The sequence below is a fragment of the Procambarus clarkii genome, chromosome 47 (genome assembly GCF_040958095.1).
Source record: "Procambarus clarkii isolate CNS0578487 chromosome 47, FALCON_Pclarkii_2.0, whole genome shotgun sequence".
Lineage (NCBI taxonomy): Eukaryota > Metazoa > Arthropoda > Malacostraca > Decapoda > Cambaridae > Procambarus > Procambarus clarkii.
The window spans coordinates 20448656-20471464 of record NC_091196.1 but is presented as its reverse complement, the minus strand read 5'-3'; the positions used below and the strand labels follow the sequence as shown (position 1 = coordinate 20471464).

At 39.4% G+C, this 22809-nt stretch overlaps 1 protein-coding gene across 2 annotated transcripts; it reads right to left on the bottom strand.

Moving 5' to 3' along the window:
* Positions 1–1213: 1213 nt before the first annotated feature.
* Positions 1214–21020, bottom strand: LOC123762967 (dentin sialophosphoprotein). Of its 2 annotated transcripts, none has more exons than XM_069302061.1 (12): positions 20161–21020; positions 16178–16358; positions 15483–15622; positions 14309–14438; positions 12591–12735; positions 11357–11492; positions 10109–10227; positions 9688–9822; positions 7584–7821; positions 6897–7048; positions 5529–5683; positions 1214–3935 (listed from the first exon to the last, which is right to left on the bottom strand). In XM_069302061.1, the coding sequence occupies exons 1-12, from the start codon at positions 20387–20389 to the stop codon at positions 2900–2902; spliced, it is 2796 nt and encodes a 931-aa protein (XP_069158162.1). In that variant the 5' UTR covers positions 20390–21020; the 3' UTR covers positions 1214–2899. The 2 variants fall into 2 exon arrangements, with proteins under 2 accessions (XP_069158162.1, XP_045605789.1); XM_045749833.2 differs by having other exon boundaries at positions 9697–9822.
* Between the last annotated feature and the right edge of the window lie 1789 nt (positions 21021–22809).

The following is a 22809-nucleotide window of genomic DNA, read 5'->3' as shown; positions in this document are numbered from 1 at the left end:
AAAACTTTAGATGACAGCATATTCTGCAACCACTGAACTCGTACAACACCAAAGGACAGAATTCATGAAAATTCAACATTATCTCCCATCTAATTCTTACTTTATAAATATATATATTGTAATACACAATCTCGTCTTCTTCACCTTCCCCTATGATGCTACTTTATCAGCCCTAGCCCTTTGTGACTTATATTTTACAAAGTTCTTATATGTTAAATTGTCGTCCATTACTTTAAGTTGACTTACCGTGGCATTTCCTTACATTAGACATATTATACACATACATCATACACACACACACCATGAGCATAGCTCTCATCCTGTAACTACACTTAGGTACATAATTAGGTAATTACATACACTGCGCACGCACACCCACAAAATCATAACAGGAATTGACAAAGTTGACAAGGAGGGGTTTTTAAATCCTGCAACACTAGTGCCATTTTACATCCAGAAATCCATTTGGTCACAAATGACCAAAGACTCAATCTTGAAGAAAAATGTTTGTGTTGTGGACAGTATGAAAAATTTAAGTGGTTAATTGTGGATGCCAAAACCATCAGCACTTTGAGTGTCATACAGTATGGCAAAAAAATGGTAAGGAAATGGGACACCAAGAGCATAACTCTTATCCTATAATCTCTCTCTATCTTACTCACTTGTATATTAATTAAAGAATTTGCCTCATACAATAGTATTCAAGTTGTATAAATTTTAATTAGATACCATTAAGCTGATTTAACCTCTTGAAAGCACAACTACAAATTAAATAGCAGTTACACCATACCAACCCATACATCCCAGAGTTTGAGCAATCTTGAAGATGCTACAGCCTCTTTGCACCAGCCAGTCAACTCTTTCACACTTAAGAATGAGCTGCAGGAAGAATTACCATGACTGGCCTTTCACACAGAGAAATTTAAGTAATTTATATCTCCATTTCTTTCACAGTGGTCCATTATGATGAGTGTACATCGAAGCAAAATATACCTCCAACAGGGATAAGACTTAACTTTAATATTTGACTATGGAATTCTAAGATCAGCACATAGCGCAAAAAATAAAGTATTTCTTTTTTAAGCATTAATAATACCTAATCACCAAACAATCATTTCATAGCAGTAAAGAGGAAAGCCATGGCTCCATAGCAGAAGAGATCTACAATAGCATTTGTTGAAAACAACCATGAGAAGGAAAATTAACAACTATAAAAATGTCAACAGACTTTATTTCATTTTATTAAGGTTATTTAATGATTTTTGTATAAATGACCCAAACATAAGGACTCGGTTAATGGACAAATCTATTATATTAGCAAATAAGATAGAATAGGTAAAATAGGCACACAGAGACAAAATGAAACAAGACTTGAAACATAACTCTGTAAAATAAAATTATTCATCACAGCACTCTGGTTTCCATTTACTCTTTCCTCTTTCATGTGCAATATATTTTCATCATCATACTTTATTGGCATATTCTTAAGACATAACAATTGATACCGATCACACCAGTCTTCAACCTCCCTCCCTCCCTCTCCACTTCCAAATTAAACTACAATATAAACCAATTTATAAATATATATATTGTATAACTCTCCACTCTATGCATAAGAAAGAAATAAGCTGAAGTTTAGTAATGGTCAAATGAATGCATTATGAATTTAAATGTTACTCAGTAATAGCTTGGCCAGACAACATGTAAGTGCTTATAGTACAGGTTAGTCAAGATCTGAAGAACCACTACTGCACCTTCATGGCTGAAGGCAATCTACATAAGAAACCTGCAATATGCCACTTCCTAATGATGTACAACACTCAAATTGCACACACATCCAAAAGATAAAAATACAAACTGTTCTAGCCGATGCATTACAAAACATAAGCACAAAATAAGTTTATATCATTTGTAAAGAATGGAAAATAAAAGAGCAAGGTTCACCACATAGTCTCAAAGCTTGGAAAAGGGCATGTTGGGCTGATTAATTACTAAATGCTACCTTTACCGATTACAGAATCAAATACTGTACTGTATAGGGAAAAAATCCACTTAAAAACACCATATAGCAAACTATTCAAACACAGCCTATTAACTTCAAACCCACTTGAGGGTTTCATCCTATACCACAATCCAGTGATAAACTTTCAGAAGTAAAGAGGAAACAAAAGTAACAATATTGCCAAGATTAATTCAGAGCAGAAAATAACTGGAGGGGCAGCAACTTATACCGACACAAAGTGGGCCGAGACTCTCGAAACCTTAACCTGCTTGATAAGTGCTTGATGGGGGTTCTGGGAGATCTTCTACTCCCCAAGCCCGGCCCAAGGCCAGGCTTGACTTGCGAGAGCTTGGACCACCAAAAATACAAGACAAACCAATCATAACTGGACCAATGTGAAAGACAAAATTATGCACATGAATATTTACACATACACACACACACACACACACACACACTACATTACATATATACATACATACAGTAATTTACCTTCAGTTAGCGATCTTGTAGCCATCCTATTCCAATTACAGTATTATTCTAGCTGTGGCACGCTGCTACATGACAAAAGGAAGTAGATATAGCGCTTTCTGTCAGCTCTTTAAAGAACCTAATATTAGACTGCAAACAAAAACACTTCTTTGGTAAGGAAATAGAAAATTTATACAAAACACAAGTAATCTAAATTCAAATATAATTACAAAATCCAGAACACATATCACACAGTGCCCATTGGCCTAAACTATATTTATTATATGTATAATTATATGAATTTTTAATTCCAATATATATCTAAAAAGCAAAATAACATAAAAATCAGATTTCTTACATTAGCAAAGACATTCTAGAAATAAATCAATCGGGAAAAATCTTATAATTGGCAAATAATTACTACTCTCAAAGATCTTCCTCGTTATGTCTTCTGTAATTTCTAAGATTACAAGCAGACACACGTTTTTTGAACGCAAAAGACTGTTCACCACTTGCTCTGGTATTTTCAGTTCCATTAATGCTTATGCTCCCCTCAATATCATTTCCAGTTCTATTTTCATCTTCACTTTTCACTGTACTTGAAGGAACAATCAAAATCCCACTCTCTGGAGTGCTTACAGATGGTGTTCCATTAGAAGCTTGGTTTGATCCATTCTGCATAATCTTTTTGTTAGAGGTTGCTGCAGAAGCCAAGTCCAAACTATTTGGAAGATCCAAGCCAGAAACAAGCGACCCGTGATCCGTATCAAATAAGAGAGATCCGTTATCGTCAGTTGAAATACTGCTAATTGGAATTGCATCACTAACTGCACTACTTATGTTTAACTCATTACCAATGTCACTTACACCATTGCTATCACCAAAGCTTTTTTCTGATAAGGTGGTATCATTCAAAATGTCAGGAATACAATTAGATCTATTACTAGTGTCTTCACTATTAAAGTTTCTCCCTGGGTCTTGTGTTATCACATCAATTATGTCTGAATCACTAGAATTAGAATCGACTATTTCTGATATAATGTGTCCATTTTTTGTCTCTTGCGATTCTTCCTCATCGGTATCACTGTTACTCAAATTAGTTCGTTTCCTCTTTGTAGGTAAAACACCATCATCAGTACTGGATTCACTATCAGAAGACCACATCAAACGTTTTCCATTCTCCACTTCACCACTATTTTCTCTAAATGGTTGCTCCACAGTCTGAGCCTCTTCTTCTGTCTCACTACCATTACCATCATCTTGATCATCTGAATCCGGTTCAGAATCTGGTTCAGTATTTTGGACCACCATTATAGTATAAGGAGCCATGTATCTTCTGCGGAATGATGTGCGTCGTCTTACTGACCCTGCATTGTCTTCCATGGCGCTTTGGAGTCCTGGTAGTTCTCCTCGAACTTGACGGTCTTCAGTAGAATTTTGGCCCTCTGGGCGATACAAATACCTGAAAAATACATTGAATAAATTATGCATAGCCTTCTTCATCCTTATTACCTACTTCCCCACTTTTTATGGGATAAGAATGCCCTTAGTCTTTAATGGAAAAAATAGAGAAGTTGGATCTTCAGCAAAATCCCCTCTCATTTTATGGCAATGTATGCAAGGCTGCAACAAAAGTAAAGCTTTGTAACTGCACAACTTATGTTCTTCCCCAAGGCACTCGGGGAGGAATCGAGGCTACTCAATTCCTTCCCCGAGGCAATGTCCTGCTCTTACTAAGATATGACCAAGCAACACCCAGGCCAGGATGACCTCCACACACTCCAGAGCAATGGGGAATCTTTGCCAAATGCTTATTAAGTTGGAAAAGTTACTTTTCCAACTTACAGTAACATACCGTACTGTAAGCTGGAAAAAGGAAGCGCTGGAAAAAAGGAAGCACTGGAACTCGATCCAAGCCCAGGATGACCCCAAGTAGACTAATTTAAATACACTCAAGAACCAAGATCAAGAAAATGGTAGATGCCGCAGGACTTCCTTATAAGACCAATGAGAAGGTCTGATCCCCCCCTCCTCCCAAAAGACTAAATAGAGGAAATGGAGCAAGGCAATCTTGTAACACTAAAGAGCAAAATATCTCTAAGAACCTTCAGGCAGCCCAGAGAAAAGTCAGAGGACACGTTCAATAAAACACTGACACTGATGTAGCCAATCCTAAAACTCAAAGGGAGTGAAACACACTATACAGTCAGAAAAGTCAAAAAATGAGTCAAAGAAAACTGGAAACCACAAGGTAAACCACAACACTGGACATCCAGAGAGTATAAGAAAGGAAACAGACATCACTCCTTAGAGACTTGGGATCAAGCACCGCAAAAATATATAGCATTCAACCCCACAACCACCTAATAGGCTTAAGGCGTGACTACCTGAATGCACCCGAGGAAACCAATTCAATGGACAACAGGGAAAATGGCAAGATGGCATCCCTAACCATGATCAACCATGGTAGATGGGTCCACTTAGAACAGGCAGAGGAATCCCAATAGATAATGGTAAATACTCAAATTAGTTGATGAAATAAAGCTGTGTGTTCTCAAGAATACAACTACATTCCTTCATTCAGAATTCTATTACACGAGTGTCACCAGGAAAGTGGTAGACCGTAATACTGCATTACTGATTGGCTGCTTGGACAGTTTTGAAGCATTACCCTCATATAAAAGGTTTACAAAGGAAAGTGAGACCTTTAAGAAAATTCTGTTCAGGTCTGGAAGAAGTTCGCAAAGAGGGTCTTGGTCCATTTTTGAGGGGGAAGGCCACCCTCCTGGCAACTCTCATTCTTGGTGTTAGTAGTAAGTAATTTAACTGCATCTTCTGTATCTTTAGTGCCCTTAAGTTTTAAATCATTGAGATGGCCACTTCTAACTTGCATAGAAATCTCACTACTTACTCAAATCATTAGCTGAATATCATTACAGTAATTTATAGCATACCCAATCTCCAGCTTTTCCTAATTTTGACTTTAAATATTATTTTTTGCCATGTATAGAGTTATAGAGCATCCAGGTATAGTACAGCATTAATGACTACAAACCGCCTCCTGCTTGTTGCAAAGGAGCGAAGAAAATGCTGGGCTTTCATTCGATGTCTCCTGAGATGCTTGCGTTTTCTTCTGGCTCGCTTAGCAATCCTAAGTTTAGCTCTCTTTTTGGCAATCAAACGCATAATCCACTCGCTTCCCCCAGAGATCTGAAATTTACAAATAAATCTTAGCTTTATACAATATGTTAATATATGTATTAACAGTATATATACATATATTTTTTATCATATTCAGTATATATATACAGATATTTTTTTTCGATCTGGACACCAACTGTTTCATAGTTCATTTTAGTTTATGAATGTCATGAATGATTCCTTTTGTATTACCAAATCAGTTTAAAGATCATAAATTTAGAAGTTTGCAAGTGTAATTCAAGCTCCTCTGACAACTCCCTTTGATGTGGTCCTTTGATGGTGAAAGTTTATTATTCAAACCCCCCCCCCTTGAGCTCTCTTTATTAGAATTATTTAACCTTAGACAGCAGCTATGGACAAATGGCCATACCTGCCTATGCATAAAAAAAAAAAATAATTTCATTACAGAATTATTAATTTGTATGTAGAATATAAGTAAAACATAAAAATATGTGAATATTTATCATTTCATTGTGGGGAGGCGCTCGGCAAGTCTGCATCTGGCACTTGTCAATGCCTGGTGCTTGATTGTACAGATGTCACCAATTTATTCTCCGATGTTTCACCGATTGTTTTATCACTTTTTTTTTCTTTATTTACAACCACAGAGAGCTTTTATATCCATATTTGCATCATACATGTAAAACCCAGACAATAATTTTGTAAATCTTCATATGATGATACAGTAACCACATTACTCTGTAAATCAACAATTGATGATATCCACTGTCTATAGGATTAACAAGTTTTTGCATAATTTATAGGTTGAGAGAGTGCAGTCTTTGTTTAAGAATCAAAATTCAAAATGTATTGGAAAAAGTAAGTAAGTAAGTAATTATCAAAAGAAGGCACCAAACCGGGAATGTATTGGAAAAAATGTGATCCTAACAATAAAACCTAATACAGGATACAATAAAGAAGTGGAACACAGTGTTAATAAAAAATTAGAGTTACGAGGTTAAATAAGTAAATCCCATTTCCATTTGCTTGTGACCTACTTCTACTAACTCCACCTTTTTTCTATGTAATTTACATTTAAAATACTGCACACACACTCTGCATCAAATAAATACAGCATATTAATACAGATATGTACAGTAATAAAAAGAGGATAACCATCTGACAAAGGAACAACAGTTGCATTACTGTAAAAGAGAGAATGGTTAAGAATACATTGTGTACAAGCAAAGCAAGCAAAAAAAAAACCATAATAAAAACACACTTTATCTCCCTCGTCATCACCATCATCATCATCATCGTCACTCTTGGGAAGATTATGATGATTTGGTCTTCTCCTCGAGAGCTGATTTGACCTTTGTCTGGCCCCCTGGTGGTGGTCATCAGAACTCTCTTGCCCACGGCCAGCACTTGGTTCTAGAAGATAGATTCACCATAATAGGAAACTTATTATTAATAATCAATCCATTAAGCTACCAATTCTCTACAGCATGATTACAACATAAAATTCTCAGGGGAATGTAGAGGGCAGACCACAGATTATTTAGAACATGTAATTACCTAAGTGCATTTACAGGATGAGAGCTACGTTTGTGGTGTCCCATCTTCCCAGCACTCTTTGTCACATAACGCTTTGAAAAAAATAACGTGGTACACGAACAAGGGATAATTTATGAAACTAAAGTACCCTAAGAATAAGCCACAAACACATTAGAAAGTACTTTTCAGTCTGAGTATTGAACTCTGTAGCAATTCCCCAAACTGAAATTAAAATAAAACATCAGGTTTTAAGTGTCTGCATATGCTACAGTACTGTATGGTATATTGCACAATATATTTTACGACCTCAGAATAAATAACTGAGAACAATGTATATTTAAAACTTAAACTGCAATTTTTTATATAGTTAAACAACCCAGGTTTAAGTAACAAATTACCATACACTTATTACCATCGTCTGAATCATTATCATCAGATTGTGATGTAACAACAGAGAGAGACGACTGAGTTGTTGTAGTTTCGGTGTCGTCATCATCTTGTCCCGAGAGTTGTGGATCGTTATCGAGATCATCAGAAAGGTCAGTGTTCGATGTCCAACCTTCCACCTCTCTCTGCACCAAGGAATCAAAGAAGGCCATCATGCGGGGGTCCTCATCTGTGCTTCCATGGCTATAGTCATGATTCACATCCTGCAGAATAAAACAATATTTTGATCACAAACACACGTACAGTGTACATAGATTACAACACAGATTAGCAATATACAATACTGTACTGCCAACCTAAAGTATAACAACACTAAACACAACAGTTATTTGCACTCTCATCCTCATTGGCATTAACCATGTAAACTCATCCACACTAACACCTACTGTACTTTGCACTCCACACCCATCCACCTTATACATTTATCACTACATAGCATCAACCTTGCACATTCATTCACACTATCTGTGGTGAAATTAGTGTTGAACCCTATCTGCCCTATTTAAGGTTGGAGGAAATCTAGAGAAAATGTAGAGAACCTTACTGCTCAAATCCTCTTCAATTATTAGGCTTGCTTAAAATTTCTTAAATTGTATTCCCTGAAATACAAGTGGTACATCATAATCTTCATCTGGAAAAATACATTAGAAAATTGGTTCCAAATCTGCAAAATATTATAAAAACTCAAATTTAAACACAATATTAGTGAAGCTTTTAATTATCCAATAGAGAATATAATACTTTACTGAATTTAAAAATATTTATTTCTCAAAAACTGCTTCTTATATTTGATGATCACTATCAGCGGTGTATTGTACATATTCCATGCATGAACCATATTTTTTTCCTATTTAACGTTGATATATAGTATTTACCACATCTTGACCTAATTTATACGTAAAATGCAACATCATATTCCATGCCAAATACTTTATCAATATATCACCTTGTGACTTCTACATTCATTCTTAGTATATTTAATATGAACGTCTACTCATAACTCATTTCCCTCTTCCATTCTTTGGTATATATATAAATTCCTCAAATGAGAATTAGGAATTGCAGCTTCACTTTTTATGACCAATATTTCATTCAAAGATGCTTTTTTCTTTCACACCTTAAATAAATTTGTTCATTCTAATTATCTCTTGTATTCACCTACACTCACCCAATCCAATCACTAGTTTATTCAGAGCATTTCAATATTAAAATGCAAAATCATATTAATCTACACTCCACACAGATTATCTGTGATTCGTGATCTCTATCAATAGTTATTTGCCATTAAGCTAAAATCCTAAACCAAATTTCACAATTCATATCATTCCATTCACCATTACCAACAACTCATTACAACTTTTTTCAAACTACTTTTTCATAACTCATCAGTTACTCATTATCTTCATTCCTTTCATTTATAGTCTATTTACACCATCCTATTTTTGTTATACCTTTGATTCTTCAACTACATTCTTAATTTAGTCTATTTCTTCAGACTATGTCATTATTACCAGCCATATTCTTCCAGGACAGTATTGCTATTAGAAGTCACTATAACAAGTTTATGTGGCTATCTTTGTCCCTAGACATATTACTAGGTTCAAAATCAAGGTAGGTACATAAGCATTTATGTAGCTACCCTAGACTATAGACTGCATGAAGGGGAATACAGTGTGTCAAGAGCTAGGTACGTAATGCTAAAATTTCCCGTCACACAGGATGGTTAGTCATATAGGGCCATGTGATAAGTAGTCTGAATAAGGTACAGTACCTCATTGCTACCTTATTCCTTCTTGTGTTCTTTATTATATCACTATAATGCATCCAAAGTTTGCCAAGGCAGACTACTCATCACATGGCCCTGTATAATGGGGAGTTATAACGTAACAGAGCTCGTTCTCGACACACTTTGTACTCCCCTTCATGTAGTCTAGAGCAGCTGCATAAATGCACATGTGTCTAAATGTGTTAATAAAAAATAAATAAACATAAAAAGGCTGCTGCTACAAATACATGGTACAAACAAATGTAAAAGTCCCATTTCTATCCTCAATATGGCCAAGACATACCCCCACTACCTGGCCACTCTCCATAACAAGTCCAATGTACTCCTCATGTGTGTAGACTCTTCTAGTCATAAAACTTCCAGAATTGCTTGTTTTTAAGCTGCCATTAGATCCAGGCAAGGATAATCCACTCCACAGCTGTTGAAAGAAAAGGATCATATGCTTAACAAATTTAAAAGCAGTTTTAAAGCATTGTAAACCTGTCTTCCTGCATTCCTTGTGCCCAATTTACTCCTCGGTTATTAAATGTTTTAAATCATTTCTCTCTGATGTTGGCTACTACTTATAAAACTCTCATTGAGGGTATTAAATGCAAGTTTGTTTACTTTTTCCTTTTTCTTACCAGTGCCTCATTAAACACGTACTGCACTTTACATGGTGTTAAGTGTTTTACTGTAGTTGCATAACAAAAACTAAAACATACCTTAATGATTTTTTCTACTCCAGAGGATGCAATAATGAAGTTTTGTGGGTTGAACCGAACTTGATTTACAATTGAACGATGTCCTTTTAAAACCATGTGAGCCTCGGATACAAAATGTTCTGTTGAATAAAATATATAATTAGTATTAAAAAGTATGAATGGACTGTCAGATTTCTTTAATTCAAAATAATGCTTTGTGAAATGGTGTTAAGATCCTGACTGGTTAGTGTACTGGGGACATAACTGTACCCAACTTGGACTGCAGTATACAATTCAACAATCGGCAGAATAACAATATACAGTACTGTAACAGAGCAAAATATACAGAAGGGAATGCAGAATAGAACTAGTGAGAAGAGGTGCCATAGGCACAATTAGAAAGCACTGTCTAAACATCAGAGGTCCATAGCTGTTCTATACTCTCCCAACAAGCATTAGAAATCCTGTACTGCCAAAACAAAGGTAAATTTAAAAAAACAAAAATTAAGATAGGTTCCTGCAAGAAATGCCGGACCAACCAGGAAGTAGTGGATACGTGGGCCTGCAGCCAGTCCAGGCAACAGCCTGTTGGACCATAGTTATCACAAATCAAGCCTGACCCAATCAGGGAGTAGAACAATTCCTGGAACCCTCTCCAGGTATGCTTCAGGCAATAAATAATCATGAGAATTTTATATTTTTCAAATGGTTAATATGAAAAGGACTACTTATTACAAGAAATATTTGTCTTTTTGATTACAGATTTATTATAAGTAATGTTACAGCATAAACTTTACCGATGATCTAGAAACAATAAGGCAGAGGACGAGTAATTCTTCTGAATGACTGAAGAATGATTAAATCAATTAATATGATGGTATCAAAGAGATGATCAAATGTTCAACACACTTGAAACTTTGTTAGAAATTACACTTTCAAGACAAGACAATGGTAGATATTAAGGCATCTCAAGAATAGCTACTGCATGATCCATATAAAAATGAATATTAGATATAACTGCATGAAATAACATATTATGAAGTAATGGAAAAACATTGAGCTTTTTGAACATTTAAGAGGATTAAGTATCCCACTTTCAACGGGAAGGCAGAATAAATATATTTACAATAAAACAATCTAAAATGTGCTTCTAGGAATTATAATACCACAGACAATTGCCACAAAATTCCTTACTGTACTAACACCAAGAGAAAAATAATAATACCAGATATGAAGACCTAATAAATAAAGACAATATTTAACACTCGCCTGTGCTGTTGCTTTCTGGGATTTTCCACATGTATAGATTGAAGTCATCTGACCCTGAGAGAACAAACTGGTCGTTGTCACCAGCAAAGCAGCAGCTCTTCATTGTGCAAGAGTTGTAGTAATGCTCAGCATCAAACTGCCAAAGTGGAACACACAATTAAATATGCCCATTAGGCAAGAGTGCCTGGTACACACATCTGCTGTAGCAATGACACCTTCTGGATATCAGCAAGAAGATAAAGTATATACAGTACTTAAGTTGACTTTTAATATTTGTAATTGGATACGCTAAACAAAAATTACGAAGAATGAGTTAGATATTCAATTTTTTTTTTTTTAATTGGGTTATATATGTACATGCTCTGTATATAAACATGTACGTACATGTTTACATAAATGAATATGCAAATCAAGGTCATCTTCGACTCCAAAGGACGAACATTATACATGTTTTTTCACCAAATGCATCAAATATGGTTGAAAAATGTAGTCCTTGGGGGGTAGGAGACAACCAGGTTTCAGAAGGTAAACCTTACTGACACCACAAAAACTTCCTCACCCCTCAAAGGTCATGCAAACATTCCTCAAAGACAGATCCTTCCAAACTGATCTCTATCACTTGTATGACACACGGACTCCAAATCCATAAATACTATACGATCTTTCTTCTACAAATGTTCTACAAAATTTAAGTATGGGCTCAGCACAGGTACTGAATACACTTGTCCACTCTCCATTCCATACACTACTCGTTTATCATTAAAAAAAAATATTCAGAAACCAATTTAAAGAACAATTAAAAGATGTTCTTGAGACTTTTTGTTCCATTCTATTATCTTATTAGAAATATTTATCTTGTTTCCCATTTGTAATACCCTTCCTGTACGAAATTAACTACAGCACTGTACTGTGAAAATACAGTATACCAGTACTGTACTGTATTATTAATTAAAATTACAAAAAATTTAAGACCCCCCTTCACGAACATTACCCATAATATGGAATTATTCACACAAATCTTATTATTTTCCAATAAAAACAAAAACCATGCTTTAAATTCATTAAAATATTTTAAGGATAAATCTGATAAACTATCATGAAATACATATTTTGCTTGATGTAAAAATTGTAGTTTTGTTCATCACTTAAGACTAAGCACTGTACTGACTAAAATAAAGTAGAATGTAGTATGCATGTTAAAAAATATATAGGAACAAACTTTAATCCATAATACCTGACAGACTGGTTTTGAGTTATGAGTATCATAAAGAACAGGAGGGAGCCTTCTCCGCAGTGCAATAATCTGGCTACCTGTTCTATTAAATCTTGCACACATTGAAGACTGCGCACATCGCTTTTCCCCATATCTCAACACGGGTCTGTCAATATAAAATCCCGTCACTTATAAGCAATATGATACATCAACATGTGGTGGTATAGTGCCCATAATGAAAGGCAAAGTTTCTTTGAACTTTATGATAGCTATGGGCAAAAACTATAGTTTAGAAAATGTATTAGAATGGTATGCAGTATAGCTCTAGCCAAGGTCTAAAAATGGCTCTGCGTGGTTTCAGTCGCCCAACCTTGTTTATGGCCACTCTTGAAGGCAATATACAACAAAACTCGAGCATGAATAATCAATATACATACAATAATTAAGAAACAAACCAAGACAGTATGAAAATTTAAAATTCTTTATGTCAACATATTTTGAAACAAAAGTATTTTAAATACAGCTTTATTATCCGATACACAAGACTTATTATTGATAATCAAGTTGAAATATCAAAAAGCCCTCAATTCAAATTACTACTATATTTATAGTATTTAACACTTTGAGGTTCCACAGACTGATTATCTCGTCACTCATTTTTCTACTGAATGTGTTCCAACGACACAATACTGAGTCACTCATTAAAATATTTTTTAAAAATTTAAATTTTATCAGATCAATCTGGTAGTGGTTTTAAAATAAGCACCTTTAGATTGCACACTATTTGATACCAAAATCAAAGATATAACATGAAACTTGATGTCCAAACACTTGAAATATTATAAATAGGCCTATGGTCCAAATATTAAAATAATTGTTAAAATTCTATTTATTGTCCTATTATCTTGGGACTAGTTTTAAAATGCGCGCCGTTTTATTGCGAACAATTTGATACCAAAATTAAAGATGTAACACAAATATTTATGTCAGAACACTGGAAAGATATAAATAAATTTTTGATGATGAGCGTCCAGAATTAAAATATTTGTTAAAAATCCAGTTATTGCTCTATTATTCTGGGACTAGTTTTAAAATACTCGCCTTTTTATTGCGAATAATTTGATACCAAAACGAGCGACGTAGCACGAAATTTGATATCAAATTGAACGAGTTGAACATTAGGTTGCAATGTACAAAATGGTGCTCGTTCACGGGTAACTTTAGGCTTTTCTGCGGGGAGGCACTCCAGCCTTTTGTACATTTTATTCATACACATCTGTAGGGAATTTAATTGCGAACACAATGATACCAAAACGAGCGACGTAGCACGAGAATTAAGGTAAAAAAATGGAACGAGAATGCACATGTTACTGATTTTGTGCATTTTTGCCGACTTTACGCTTTGCTGTTGGGAGTCACGCTAGGCTTTTGGACATTATATTTATACACACCTGTAGAGAATTTAATTGCGAACACAATGATACCAAAACGAGCGACGTAGCGCGAGAATTAAGGTGAGAAAACTGGAACGAGTATACACATTTGGGTGTCACCGCGCGCTTACCTGCACGGAGGGGCTACCTACCCCCTGTCAACCGCGAGTTTCCACGGAGCGCGAAAGTGTTAATTACATATATTTATGGCAAATTATATTATTAAAATATTTTAATTTTAAAAGTACAACTGCAAATAAGTGCAGAAAATCTTTAATATATATAATTTACAAATCCTCAACTTACATTCTGGGCTTACGTACATCCCATAAAGAGACTCCTTCCCGAGAATTTGCAGTAACTACAAACATCGATTCTATTGGATGGAACTGCACAGCATGGAAGGCGTCATGGTAACGAGCCAAACACACAGGATCTGAGAAAGTAAGCACATATATTCGGATTTACTATTTTGATAGACATCAAAGACGATAGTAAAAGGAGGGATGTAACTACATGCCCAAGACCCATCACTGAAGTAGCCAATCTTTTGGAGTGAGCCTTCCAGACTAGTCAGAAGAGACGGCAATGCCTCCTACAGGGCCGACATTCGACCCACAATAGTCCAGGTGGTTGGGTACCTTTCCTTATGTCCATCCTCATATTCCAGCTCTGTGTCTTTATATCCTTTACATATTATATACAAGTACAATGGCTTAGCCCTTTAACCTGATAATTACTTTACCTTGGTAGGAGCCAAACCTTCAGCAAGAAATAAACCTGTACAGTATTTTGAGTATTAGCTCATCAAGTACTGTATCAGCAAGCTAGATTGTATTTTTATAGATGCCACTCTCCCTTTTTAACTGACACCACAAATCTTTCCAATAGTATTTTGTACTCTACTTAGACCAAGAAAACCAAGTGAATGAGAATCGGTGACTTTACCTATATGTTATAAGCTTTTAAATTGTACATAATAAACATCATTAAATTGGATGTTGTATTTTGTTAGTAAAACTTGTAATACCTGTATATGTACTGAACAGTAAAATTATAATTCATTTTTTTATTAACTAATACAGTATTCTTCGCTCCTTGAACGTATCTACTTTTCTCCACAAGATTCTTCAAATATTTTGAGGTTCAGTTAAACATTTCATCTCCAGGAATACATCACCACATGATGCCAGGAAACTGTTATACCACATTTATAATGGGATCTCAACATATACATCTAACATTCATGGTAAATTGCACCTACACTGTAGATTATATTTAGGGATCCTAAAACTATATCTGCTCTTCTAATTGCCCTTTGCAACATAAAGGGAAGAAAATCTATTCATTATATTTCAATCCTGTAAGTTTAAATTTTCCTTCTTTCCTTAAATATATGTAGAAAAGGACTTGGCCAATTTACTTATTTAGATACCAAATTTCCTTTACACTGAAATCACACACTGTAATGAAATATTACCTGAAGCAGCAGACTCCCTCATGTCATAGAGAAGAACCTGTCCATCCTCGCCAGCACTAGCAAACACAGAGTCGTGAGTTGGGCTCACAGATACACCATACACAGCCTCCCGGTGCAAGAACACATCCACAGTTTCACCCCTGAAAATATCACAATTTTAAGCATAAAATGAATAAAGGAGATAAAATATTTAATAATCTTTCTGTACTTCTTTTCTTACTACACTGTAAAACCAACCAGTTGACTATAGGCATCCATGTAAACATTGCAGGCCAAAAAATATCAAATTGTTTAGTCTTTGATGCCACTTTACTTCTAAAAATGGCCCAATCTTGACAGATTATCCAAAGGAATCCAGAGAACACCTTCAGCGATCCATAGCCCTCTCCCAGCGATCTGTGACAGTCACCCAGGGAATGGCACACAGGAACCATGTCCACAAAACAGAACTTATAGCAGTTAATCAGGAGAGAATTAAAAATGTAATAATGTACAGTATTTTTAAATACCATTATGCCGAGTCTTTCATCTATTCAGGTTCGGAGAAGTTTCACTCAAAAAATTTTTAAAAATATAGAGCACCTCTTATTCTTCCAAACACCTAGCCTTAACAACAAATTACCTGTTGAGAAAATCATAATGCTGTTAGAAATACTCAATCCCTACTATGAAAGAAAGCATGGAATATTTCTTACGTTTTTAAATCATGTACAATGACTTGTTCATCGTTGCCAGCCGAGAAAATCTTTGTATTACTGGAGTCAAAACTAAGGCAGAAAATGTTGCTGTTGTGTTCCCCCTTCATTGTGGAAGGTCGATGATTACCTGACAGGGCACCATCAACGTTCCATAGAAGAACACGCCGATCATCGCCACCTGATACAAAAATACAATGGAATGCAAAAAATTATCAATGAAAAGTGCTAAGCCAGTATGCTATATAGTACATGGAAAGGATATAAGAACAGGAGAATTTGGGTTAATGAGGACAAAGACAAAGGGATGGAGCACAACCCCTTAGACTCTATCAAAAGCTGAATTACATGAAGCGACACTGTTCTGACCATTCCTTCCCTCTGTACTCGTATCCCAGTGGTGTACAAAAGCACTTAACTCATATTCTAAACTGATCATGAAATTCATTTTACATGGGCAATAATAAAAAAATAAATGTTACTATATAGTTTTACTTATCAAAATTGTAAAACATTTAAAATACTGTATTACTCAACACTGTAGTAATATAAACATTACATAAAACCACTGAGAAAATACTGTGGCAATGTGTGTGATTGAACTTGCATCTGTGAACTCCTGAAACTGGAGTTCATTGCACACAAGAACATTCATACACACCTATGTGAGTCCAGTCTTGGAGCATGCTGCCCCAGTGTGGAGCTCCCATCTTAAAACACAAAAGGAAGCTCAAAAAGGTGCAGAAGTTTGCAACGAGATTTGTCCCAGAACTACAAGGATGAGGTACGAAGAGACTGAAGGAACTAAACCTGATGACATCAGAAAGGAGAAGAGAGAGAGAGGGAACATGATACACACATATAAAATACTTAGAGATTGACAGGGTGGAAACCAGAGGAAATTTTTATAATGAATACCAACAGAACAAGGGGACACAGATGGAAGCAGGAGACTGATGTGTTAGAGATGTTAGAAAGTTTTCCTTTAGCGAAAGGGTAGTGAGTAAACTGAATGACCTAAAGAAGCAGGTTGTAGAGGCAAACTTAATTCATAACTTTAAAAGCAGGTATGATAGGGAGATAGGTCAGGAGTCATTGCATCAGACAACCAATGGCTAGAAAACACCCCAACCATTTATCCTGGATGGTAGAGTGGTCTCGCTTCATACAGGTCAGCATTCAAATCCCCCGACCGTCCAAATGGTTGAGCACTATTCCTTCCTCCTGACCCAGCCCTTATCCTGATTCCTTCCAAGTGCTATACTGTATAGTCGTAATGGTCTGGCTCTCTTCCGAGGGGTTCCCTTTCCCTTCACACTCTCTCTCATTCTTACACTCTCACATTTACTCGTACATCCTCAAACACACACATTCACTGCTTGCACTGAGCAAGCAGAGATGGGGGGGTCTAGCTTCCACCAAGCAAGCAGAGAAAGAGGGACCCTGGCTTGCACCGAGCAGGCAGAGAAAGGGCGAGAAGGCCCCTGGCTTGCACCAAGCAGGCAGAGAAAGGGCGAGAAGGCCCCTGGCTTGCACCAAGCAGGCAGAGAGAAGGGGACCCCTGGCATGCATCAAGTAAGCAGTGAGAAGGGGGAGCCCCTTGGCATGCACCAAGTAGGCAGAGAGAGATGGGGGGAGCCTGGCTTGCACTGAGCAGAGGGGGGGAGCCTGGCTTGCACTGAGCAGAGAGGGGGGGAGCCTGGCTTCCACCAAGCAAGCAGAAAGAGGGGGGCCCCTGGGTTGCACCGAGCGAGCAGAAAGAGGGGGCCCCTGGGTTGCACCGAGCGAGCAGAAAGAGGGGGCCCCTGGGTTGCACCGAGCGAGCAGAGGGGTGGCCCTGGCTTGCACCAAACAAGCAGAGAGGGGGTGGCCCTGCCTTGCACCGAGCAAGCAGAGGGAGGGGCCCCCCCCTGGCTTGCACCAAGCAAGCAGAGGGAGGGCCCCCCCTGGCTTGCCCCAAGCAAGCAGAGGGAGGGCCCCCCCCTGGCTTGCCCCAAGCAAGCAGAGGGAGGCCCTCCCCTGGCTTACCCCAAGCAAGCAGAGGGAGGGCCCCCCCTGGCTTGCCCCAAGCAAGCAGAGGGAGGGCCCCCCCTGGCTTGCCCCAAGCAAGCAGAGGGAGGGCCCCCCCCCTGGCTTGCCCCAAGCAAGCAGAGGGAGGGTCCCCCCTGGCTTACCCCAAGCAAACAAAGTGGGGAATCCCTGGCTTACCCCAAACAAGCAGAGGGGGGATCCCTGGCTTGCCCCAAGCAAGCAGAGGGGGGGTCCCTGGCTTACCCCAAGCAAGCAAAGGGGGGGGTCCCTGGCTTACCCCAAGCAAGCAGAGGGAGGGCCCCCCCTGGCTTACCCCAAGCAGAGGGAGGGCCCCCCCTGGCTTACCCCAAGCAAGCAGAGGGAGGGCCCCCCCTGGCTTACCCCAAGCAAGCAGAGGGAGGGCCCCCCCTGGCTTACCCCAAGCAAGCAGAGGGAGGGCCCCCCCTGGCTTACCCCAAGCAAGCAGAGGGAGGGCCCCCCCTGGCTTACCCCAAGCAAGCAGAGGGAGGGCCCCCCTGGCTTGCCCCAAGCAAGCAGAGGGAGGGCCCCCCCTGGCTTGCCCCAAGCAAGCAGAGGGAGGGCCCCCCCCTGGCTTGCCCCAAGCAAGCAGAGGGAGGGCCCCCCCTGGCTTACCCCAAGCAAACAGAGTGGGGAATCCCTGGCTTACCCCAAACAATCAGAGGGGGGATCCCTGGCTTGCCCCAAGCAAGCAGAGGGGGGGATCCCTGGCTTGCCCCAAGCAAGCAGAGGGGGGATCCCTGGCTTGCCCCAAGCAAGCAGAGGGGGGATCCCTGGCTTGCCCCAAGGAAGCAGAAGGGGGATCCCTGGCTTGCCCCAAGCAAGCAGAGGGGGGGATCCCTAGCTTGCCCCAAGCAAGCAGAGGGGGGGATCCCTAGCTTGCCCCAAGCAAGCAGAGGGGGGATCCCTAGCTTGCCCCAAGCAAGCAGAGGGGGGATCCCTAGCTTGCCCCAAGCAAGCAGAGGGGGGGATCCCTGGCTTGCCCCAAGCAAGCAGAGGGGGGGATCCCTGGCTTGCCCCAAGCAAGCAGAGGGGGGGATCCCTGGCTTGCCCCAAGCAAGCAGAGGGGGGGATCCCTGGCTTGCCCCAAGCAAGCAGAGGGGAGGATCCCTGGCTTGCCTCAAGCAAGCAGAGGGGGGGATCCCTGGCTTGCCTCAAGCAAGCAGAGGGGGGGATCCCTGGCTTGCCTCAAGCAAGCAGAGGGGGGATCCCTGGCTTGCCTCAAGCAAGCAGAGGGGGGATCCCTGGCTTGCCTCAAGCAAGCAGAGGGGGGTTCCCTGACTTGCCTTAAGCAGAGGGGGGGGGGGAACCCTGACTTGCCCCAAGCAAGCAGAGGGGGGGAACCCTGACTTGCCTCAAGCAAGCAGAGGGGGGAGCCCTGGCTTGCCCCAAGCAATCAGAGAGAGAGCCCTGGCTTGCCCCAAGCAATCAGAGAGAGAGCCCTGGCTTGCCCCAAGCAATCAGAGAGAGAGCCCTGGCTTGCCCCAAGCAATCAGAGAGAGAGCCCTGGCTTGCCCCAAGCAATCAGAGAGAGAGCCCTGGCTTGCCCCAAGCAATCAGAGAGAGAGCCCTGGCTTGCCCCAAGCAAGCAAGAGAGGGGAGCCCTGGCTTCCCCCAAGCAAGCAGATGGGAGTCTGGCTTGCACTGATAATCCTGAGTAATGTACACTTAACAGATTATGTTAGTTATGCAGGAGAGGTTTGGAGTTAATATCAATTAAGTCATGCTTTACCTACTGAATATTTACACTTAGAACATTTAAACAGTAATAGTAACATTATTGCACATTATATAATTCAACAAAATGCTAGGATATATAATCTACCTAGCCAACAGATTACAACAGCCATCATGTCACATTTGACTCATTGTATAAAATTAACCTTATCTAATAATTACACAAAAATTAAATACTTTAAATATATCATGCTTACCCGATACAAGCAAATCTCCTTCTCTGGAAAACTCAATGGCATTGACACAGCCGTAGTGAGCATAGAGGTCCTTACGGTAGAGATTCTTTGAGGTATCTAGTCTCCGTGACAGAAATGACGACGAAGCGACAGCAGGTCCCCAATCAGGTCGGGCAGAATGGAACGATCGCCACTCCAAATAGTGAAGGGAGCAACCCGACAGTTCATTTATTTTTCCCGATGTCCTCATTTTAACCGATGCGGTCTAAAATCATACGTACAAATTTATAAAACCATTCCTTTCGTGACAGTTCGCTGCGGTTGCTTGCCTCTAGAGGCTAACCCGTGCTAGAAGCTATAACCTACTCTCATTTTGTCTGAAAGGGGCATTGGTAAGACCCCCAACAGGAAAACTTTTAACCCCACTTGTTGAAGCACCTATATATTTACAATCTCGAGGAGCCCAGAGTCTTAACGTGTGAGGCAGCGAGTGTGTCGAGAAAGTAGGAGTGGGAGCCCCGCCAGGAGGCGAAACATGGGAGGTAGAAACGTCAAGTGTAGTAGTGTCTCAGCTGTGGCCTCCCCCCACCTGATCTTTGTTTATGTTCCGTGCCAGCCTCGTCCTCCACACCCACGGCCACCCCAAGGCCACCAGCTTCACACCACCTCTACCCTCACAGCCCTCACCAACACCAACCAGTCTCTTGCCGCGGGGCTGCCGTCTTCGACTCCTGCTGGAGGCATGGTCAAATGTTTGGACGAGGAAACCGTGCGGTAGTTGGAGGCGAAAACGTGCGTGGTTGTTGAGTCAGCTGACGGGCTGGGCCTCCTCCATTCCGCTCCACGCCTCCTGCCCGCCCTTCCACACACCAAATACACACAATACCTAACCTCTATTTTGCTCTTCTCTTTAATTGTATCATGATAAATCTCACCTAAACCTGTGTTATTTCATAAACTGTTCGTAGATGCCTCGTTGACAAATGCGAGAATGGATGTATAAATACTATGGAACGAAATTGATTGTTGTTATTCCGTGTGCATCCCTGCCGGAAGGGCGAGATTAGGTCGTCTCGCGCTGTCGCTAATGGGTCCTCTGTGGGCCTGTACCGGGCTAGTGGCATCATGCATCATATAGGCGGATAACACCCATTAATACCCAAGTTTATTGTTGCTACTACACGGAGACTATCAGGCTCGCGTACTATGGCCTTTATTGGAAACTAAACTGTGTTGTCACATACACGATAATTAATATACGCATATTCCTTTAATATCATCAGTTCAAAGCCACCAGAATTGTGGTCTACAATACGTCCAGTTAAAGATCGACCGAGCAATATCGACTGGAAAGTTGGAAGTAAGAATATATATATGTAAATAGTTGCAATATATGATAGAATAAATAAGTGTTAAGTAATAATTATGGTGGAAATAATCGAGGCTGCATCATTCCCGTTGCATAACAAGCAGGAGGTAATTATATATGTGTAGAACGCTCCAGTTAGTTCCATTAAATTACACTGACTCAAAATCATGTTTTAGCAAAAATTCGTTAACAAGACGTGTCTCTCCCAAGTTGACATGTTGTCCTGTGTAAGCTATGCACCCATGCAGTCGGTGTAGCTTTCTTCATTTAAATATCTTTTTAAGTATCTAAATTGCGCTGAACATTCGTGGTTAGGTTGTACGAACACATTTGTAATGTGCCCTGTAGATAGTATACAGTGATAGGAATTAGGATTTCACTGCAGACATACTTAATTATGCAGGTATTGGTTCACTTAATAAGGCAGATTCACTGCAGGTATAATTAATTTATTAAACGCATAGCTTATGCAGTAACTAAAGGCTATTACATATTATACTATAGAATTAAATTAGCTATAGGTATGTCTGCAATGAATAAATATATATATAGTATATATATATTTATAGTTACAGCTGGGTATCCAGCACAAAGGGAACCTCAGTTGTGCAGATCTAACAACAGTCACAAACGCCCAGATGGAGTCACTCTGCAGTCATGCAAGGAAGGTAAACAGGTCGTGTGGGACTACACGTATGCATCTACATTGGCTGATACCTATTTACCTCACAGTACAGCCGAGGGAGGTGGGGCGGCCACCTTCAGGGAGACCTAGAAAACTAATAAGTACAGGGACCTAGAACGTTGTTACAGGTTCGTGGCCTCCCGGTTGAGAGGAGGCCCCTGTGCGCCTGGGGTAAATGTGCACTTAAGTTCCTATATGAGATGGGTGAGGAACTCATTAGGCAAACTAGAGACTCAAGAGCGGCAAGTTTCCTGTTTCAGCGCCTCAGTGTTGCGGTCCAGAGAGGAAATGCTTGCTGTACCTTATGGGCACACACACACACACCACCTCCGAAGAGCTGCATGAGGTCTTTGAACAATGATTATTACATGTGTGTGTGTGTTTTCTGTAAACTGTAATACAATGTATTAAAATTAATATATATATATATGTATATACTCTGCCAGAAGACTGGCAAGACTTTGCATTTTTTCGATATTAAAAAGCCATATATTGCACCCTCGTCACAACTACCAAATTAATAACATTACATATACACAAGTGTGGGATTTTATCCTATGTTATTATGTCTGTGAGAAGACATTTCCATCACTAATAATAATATTTACAAGAAAGT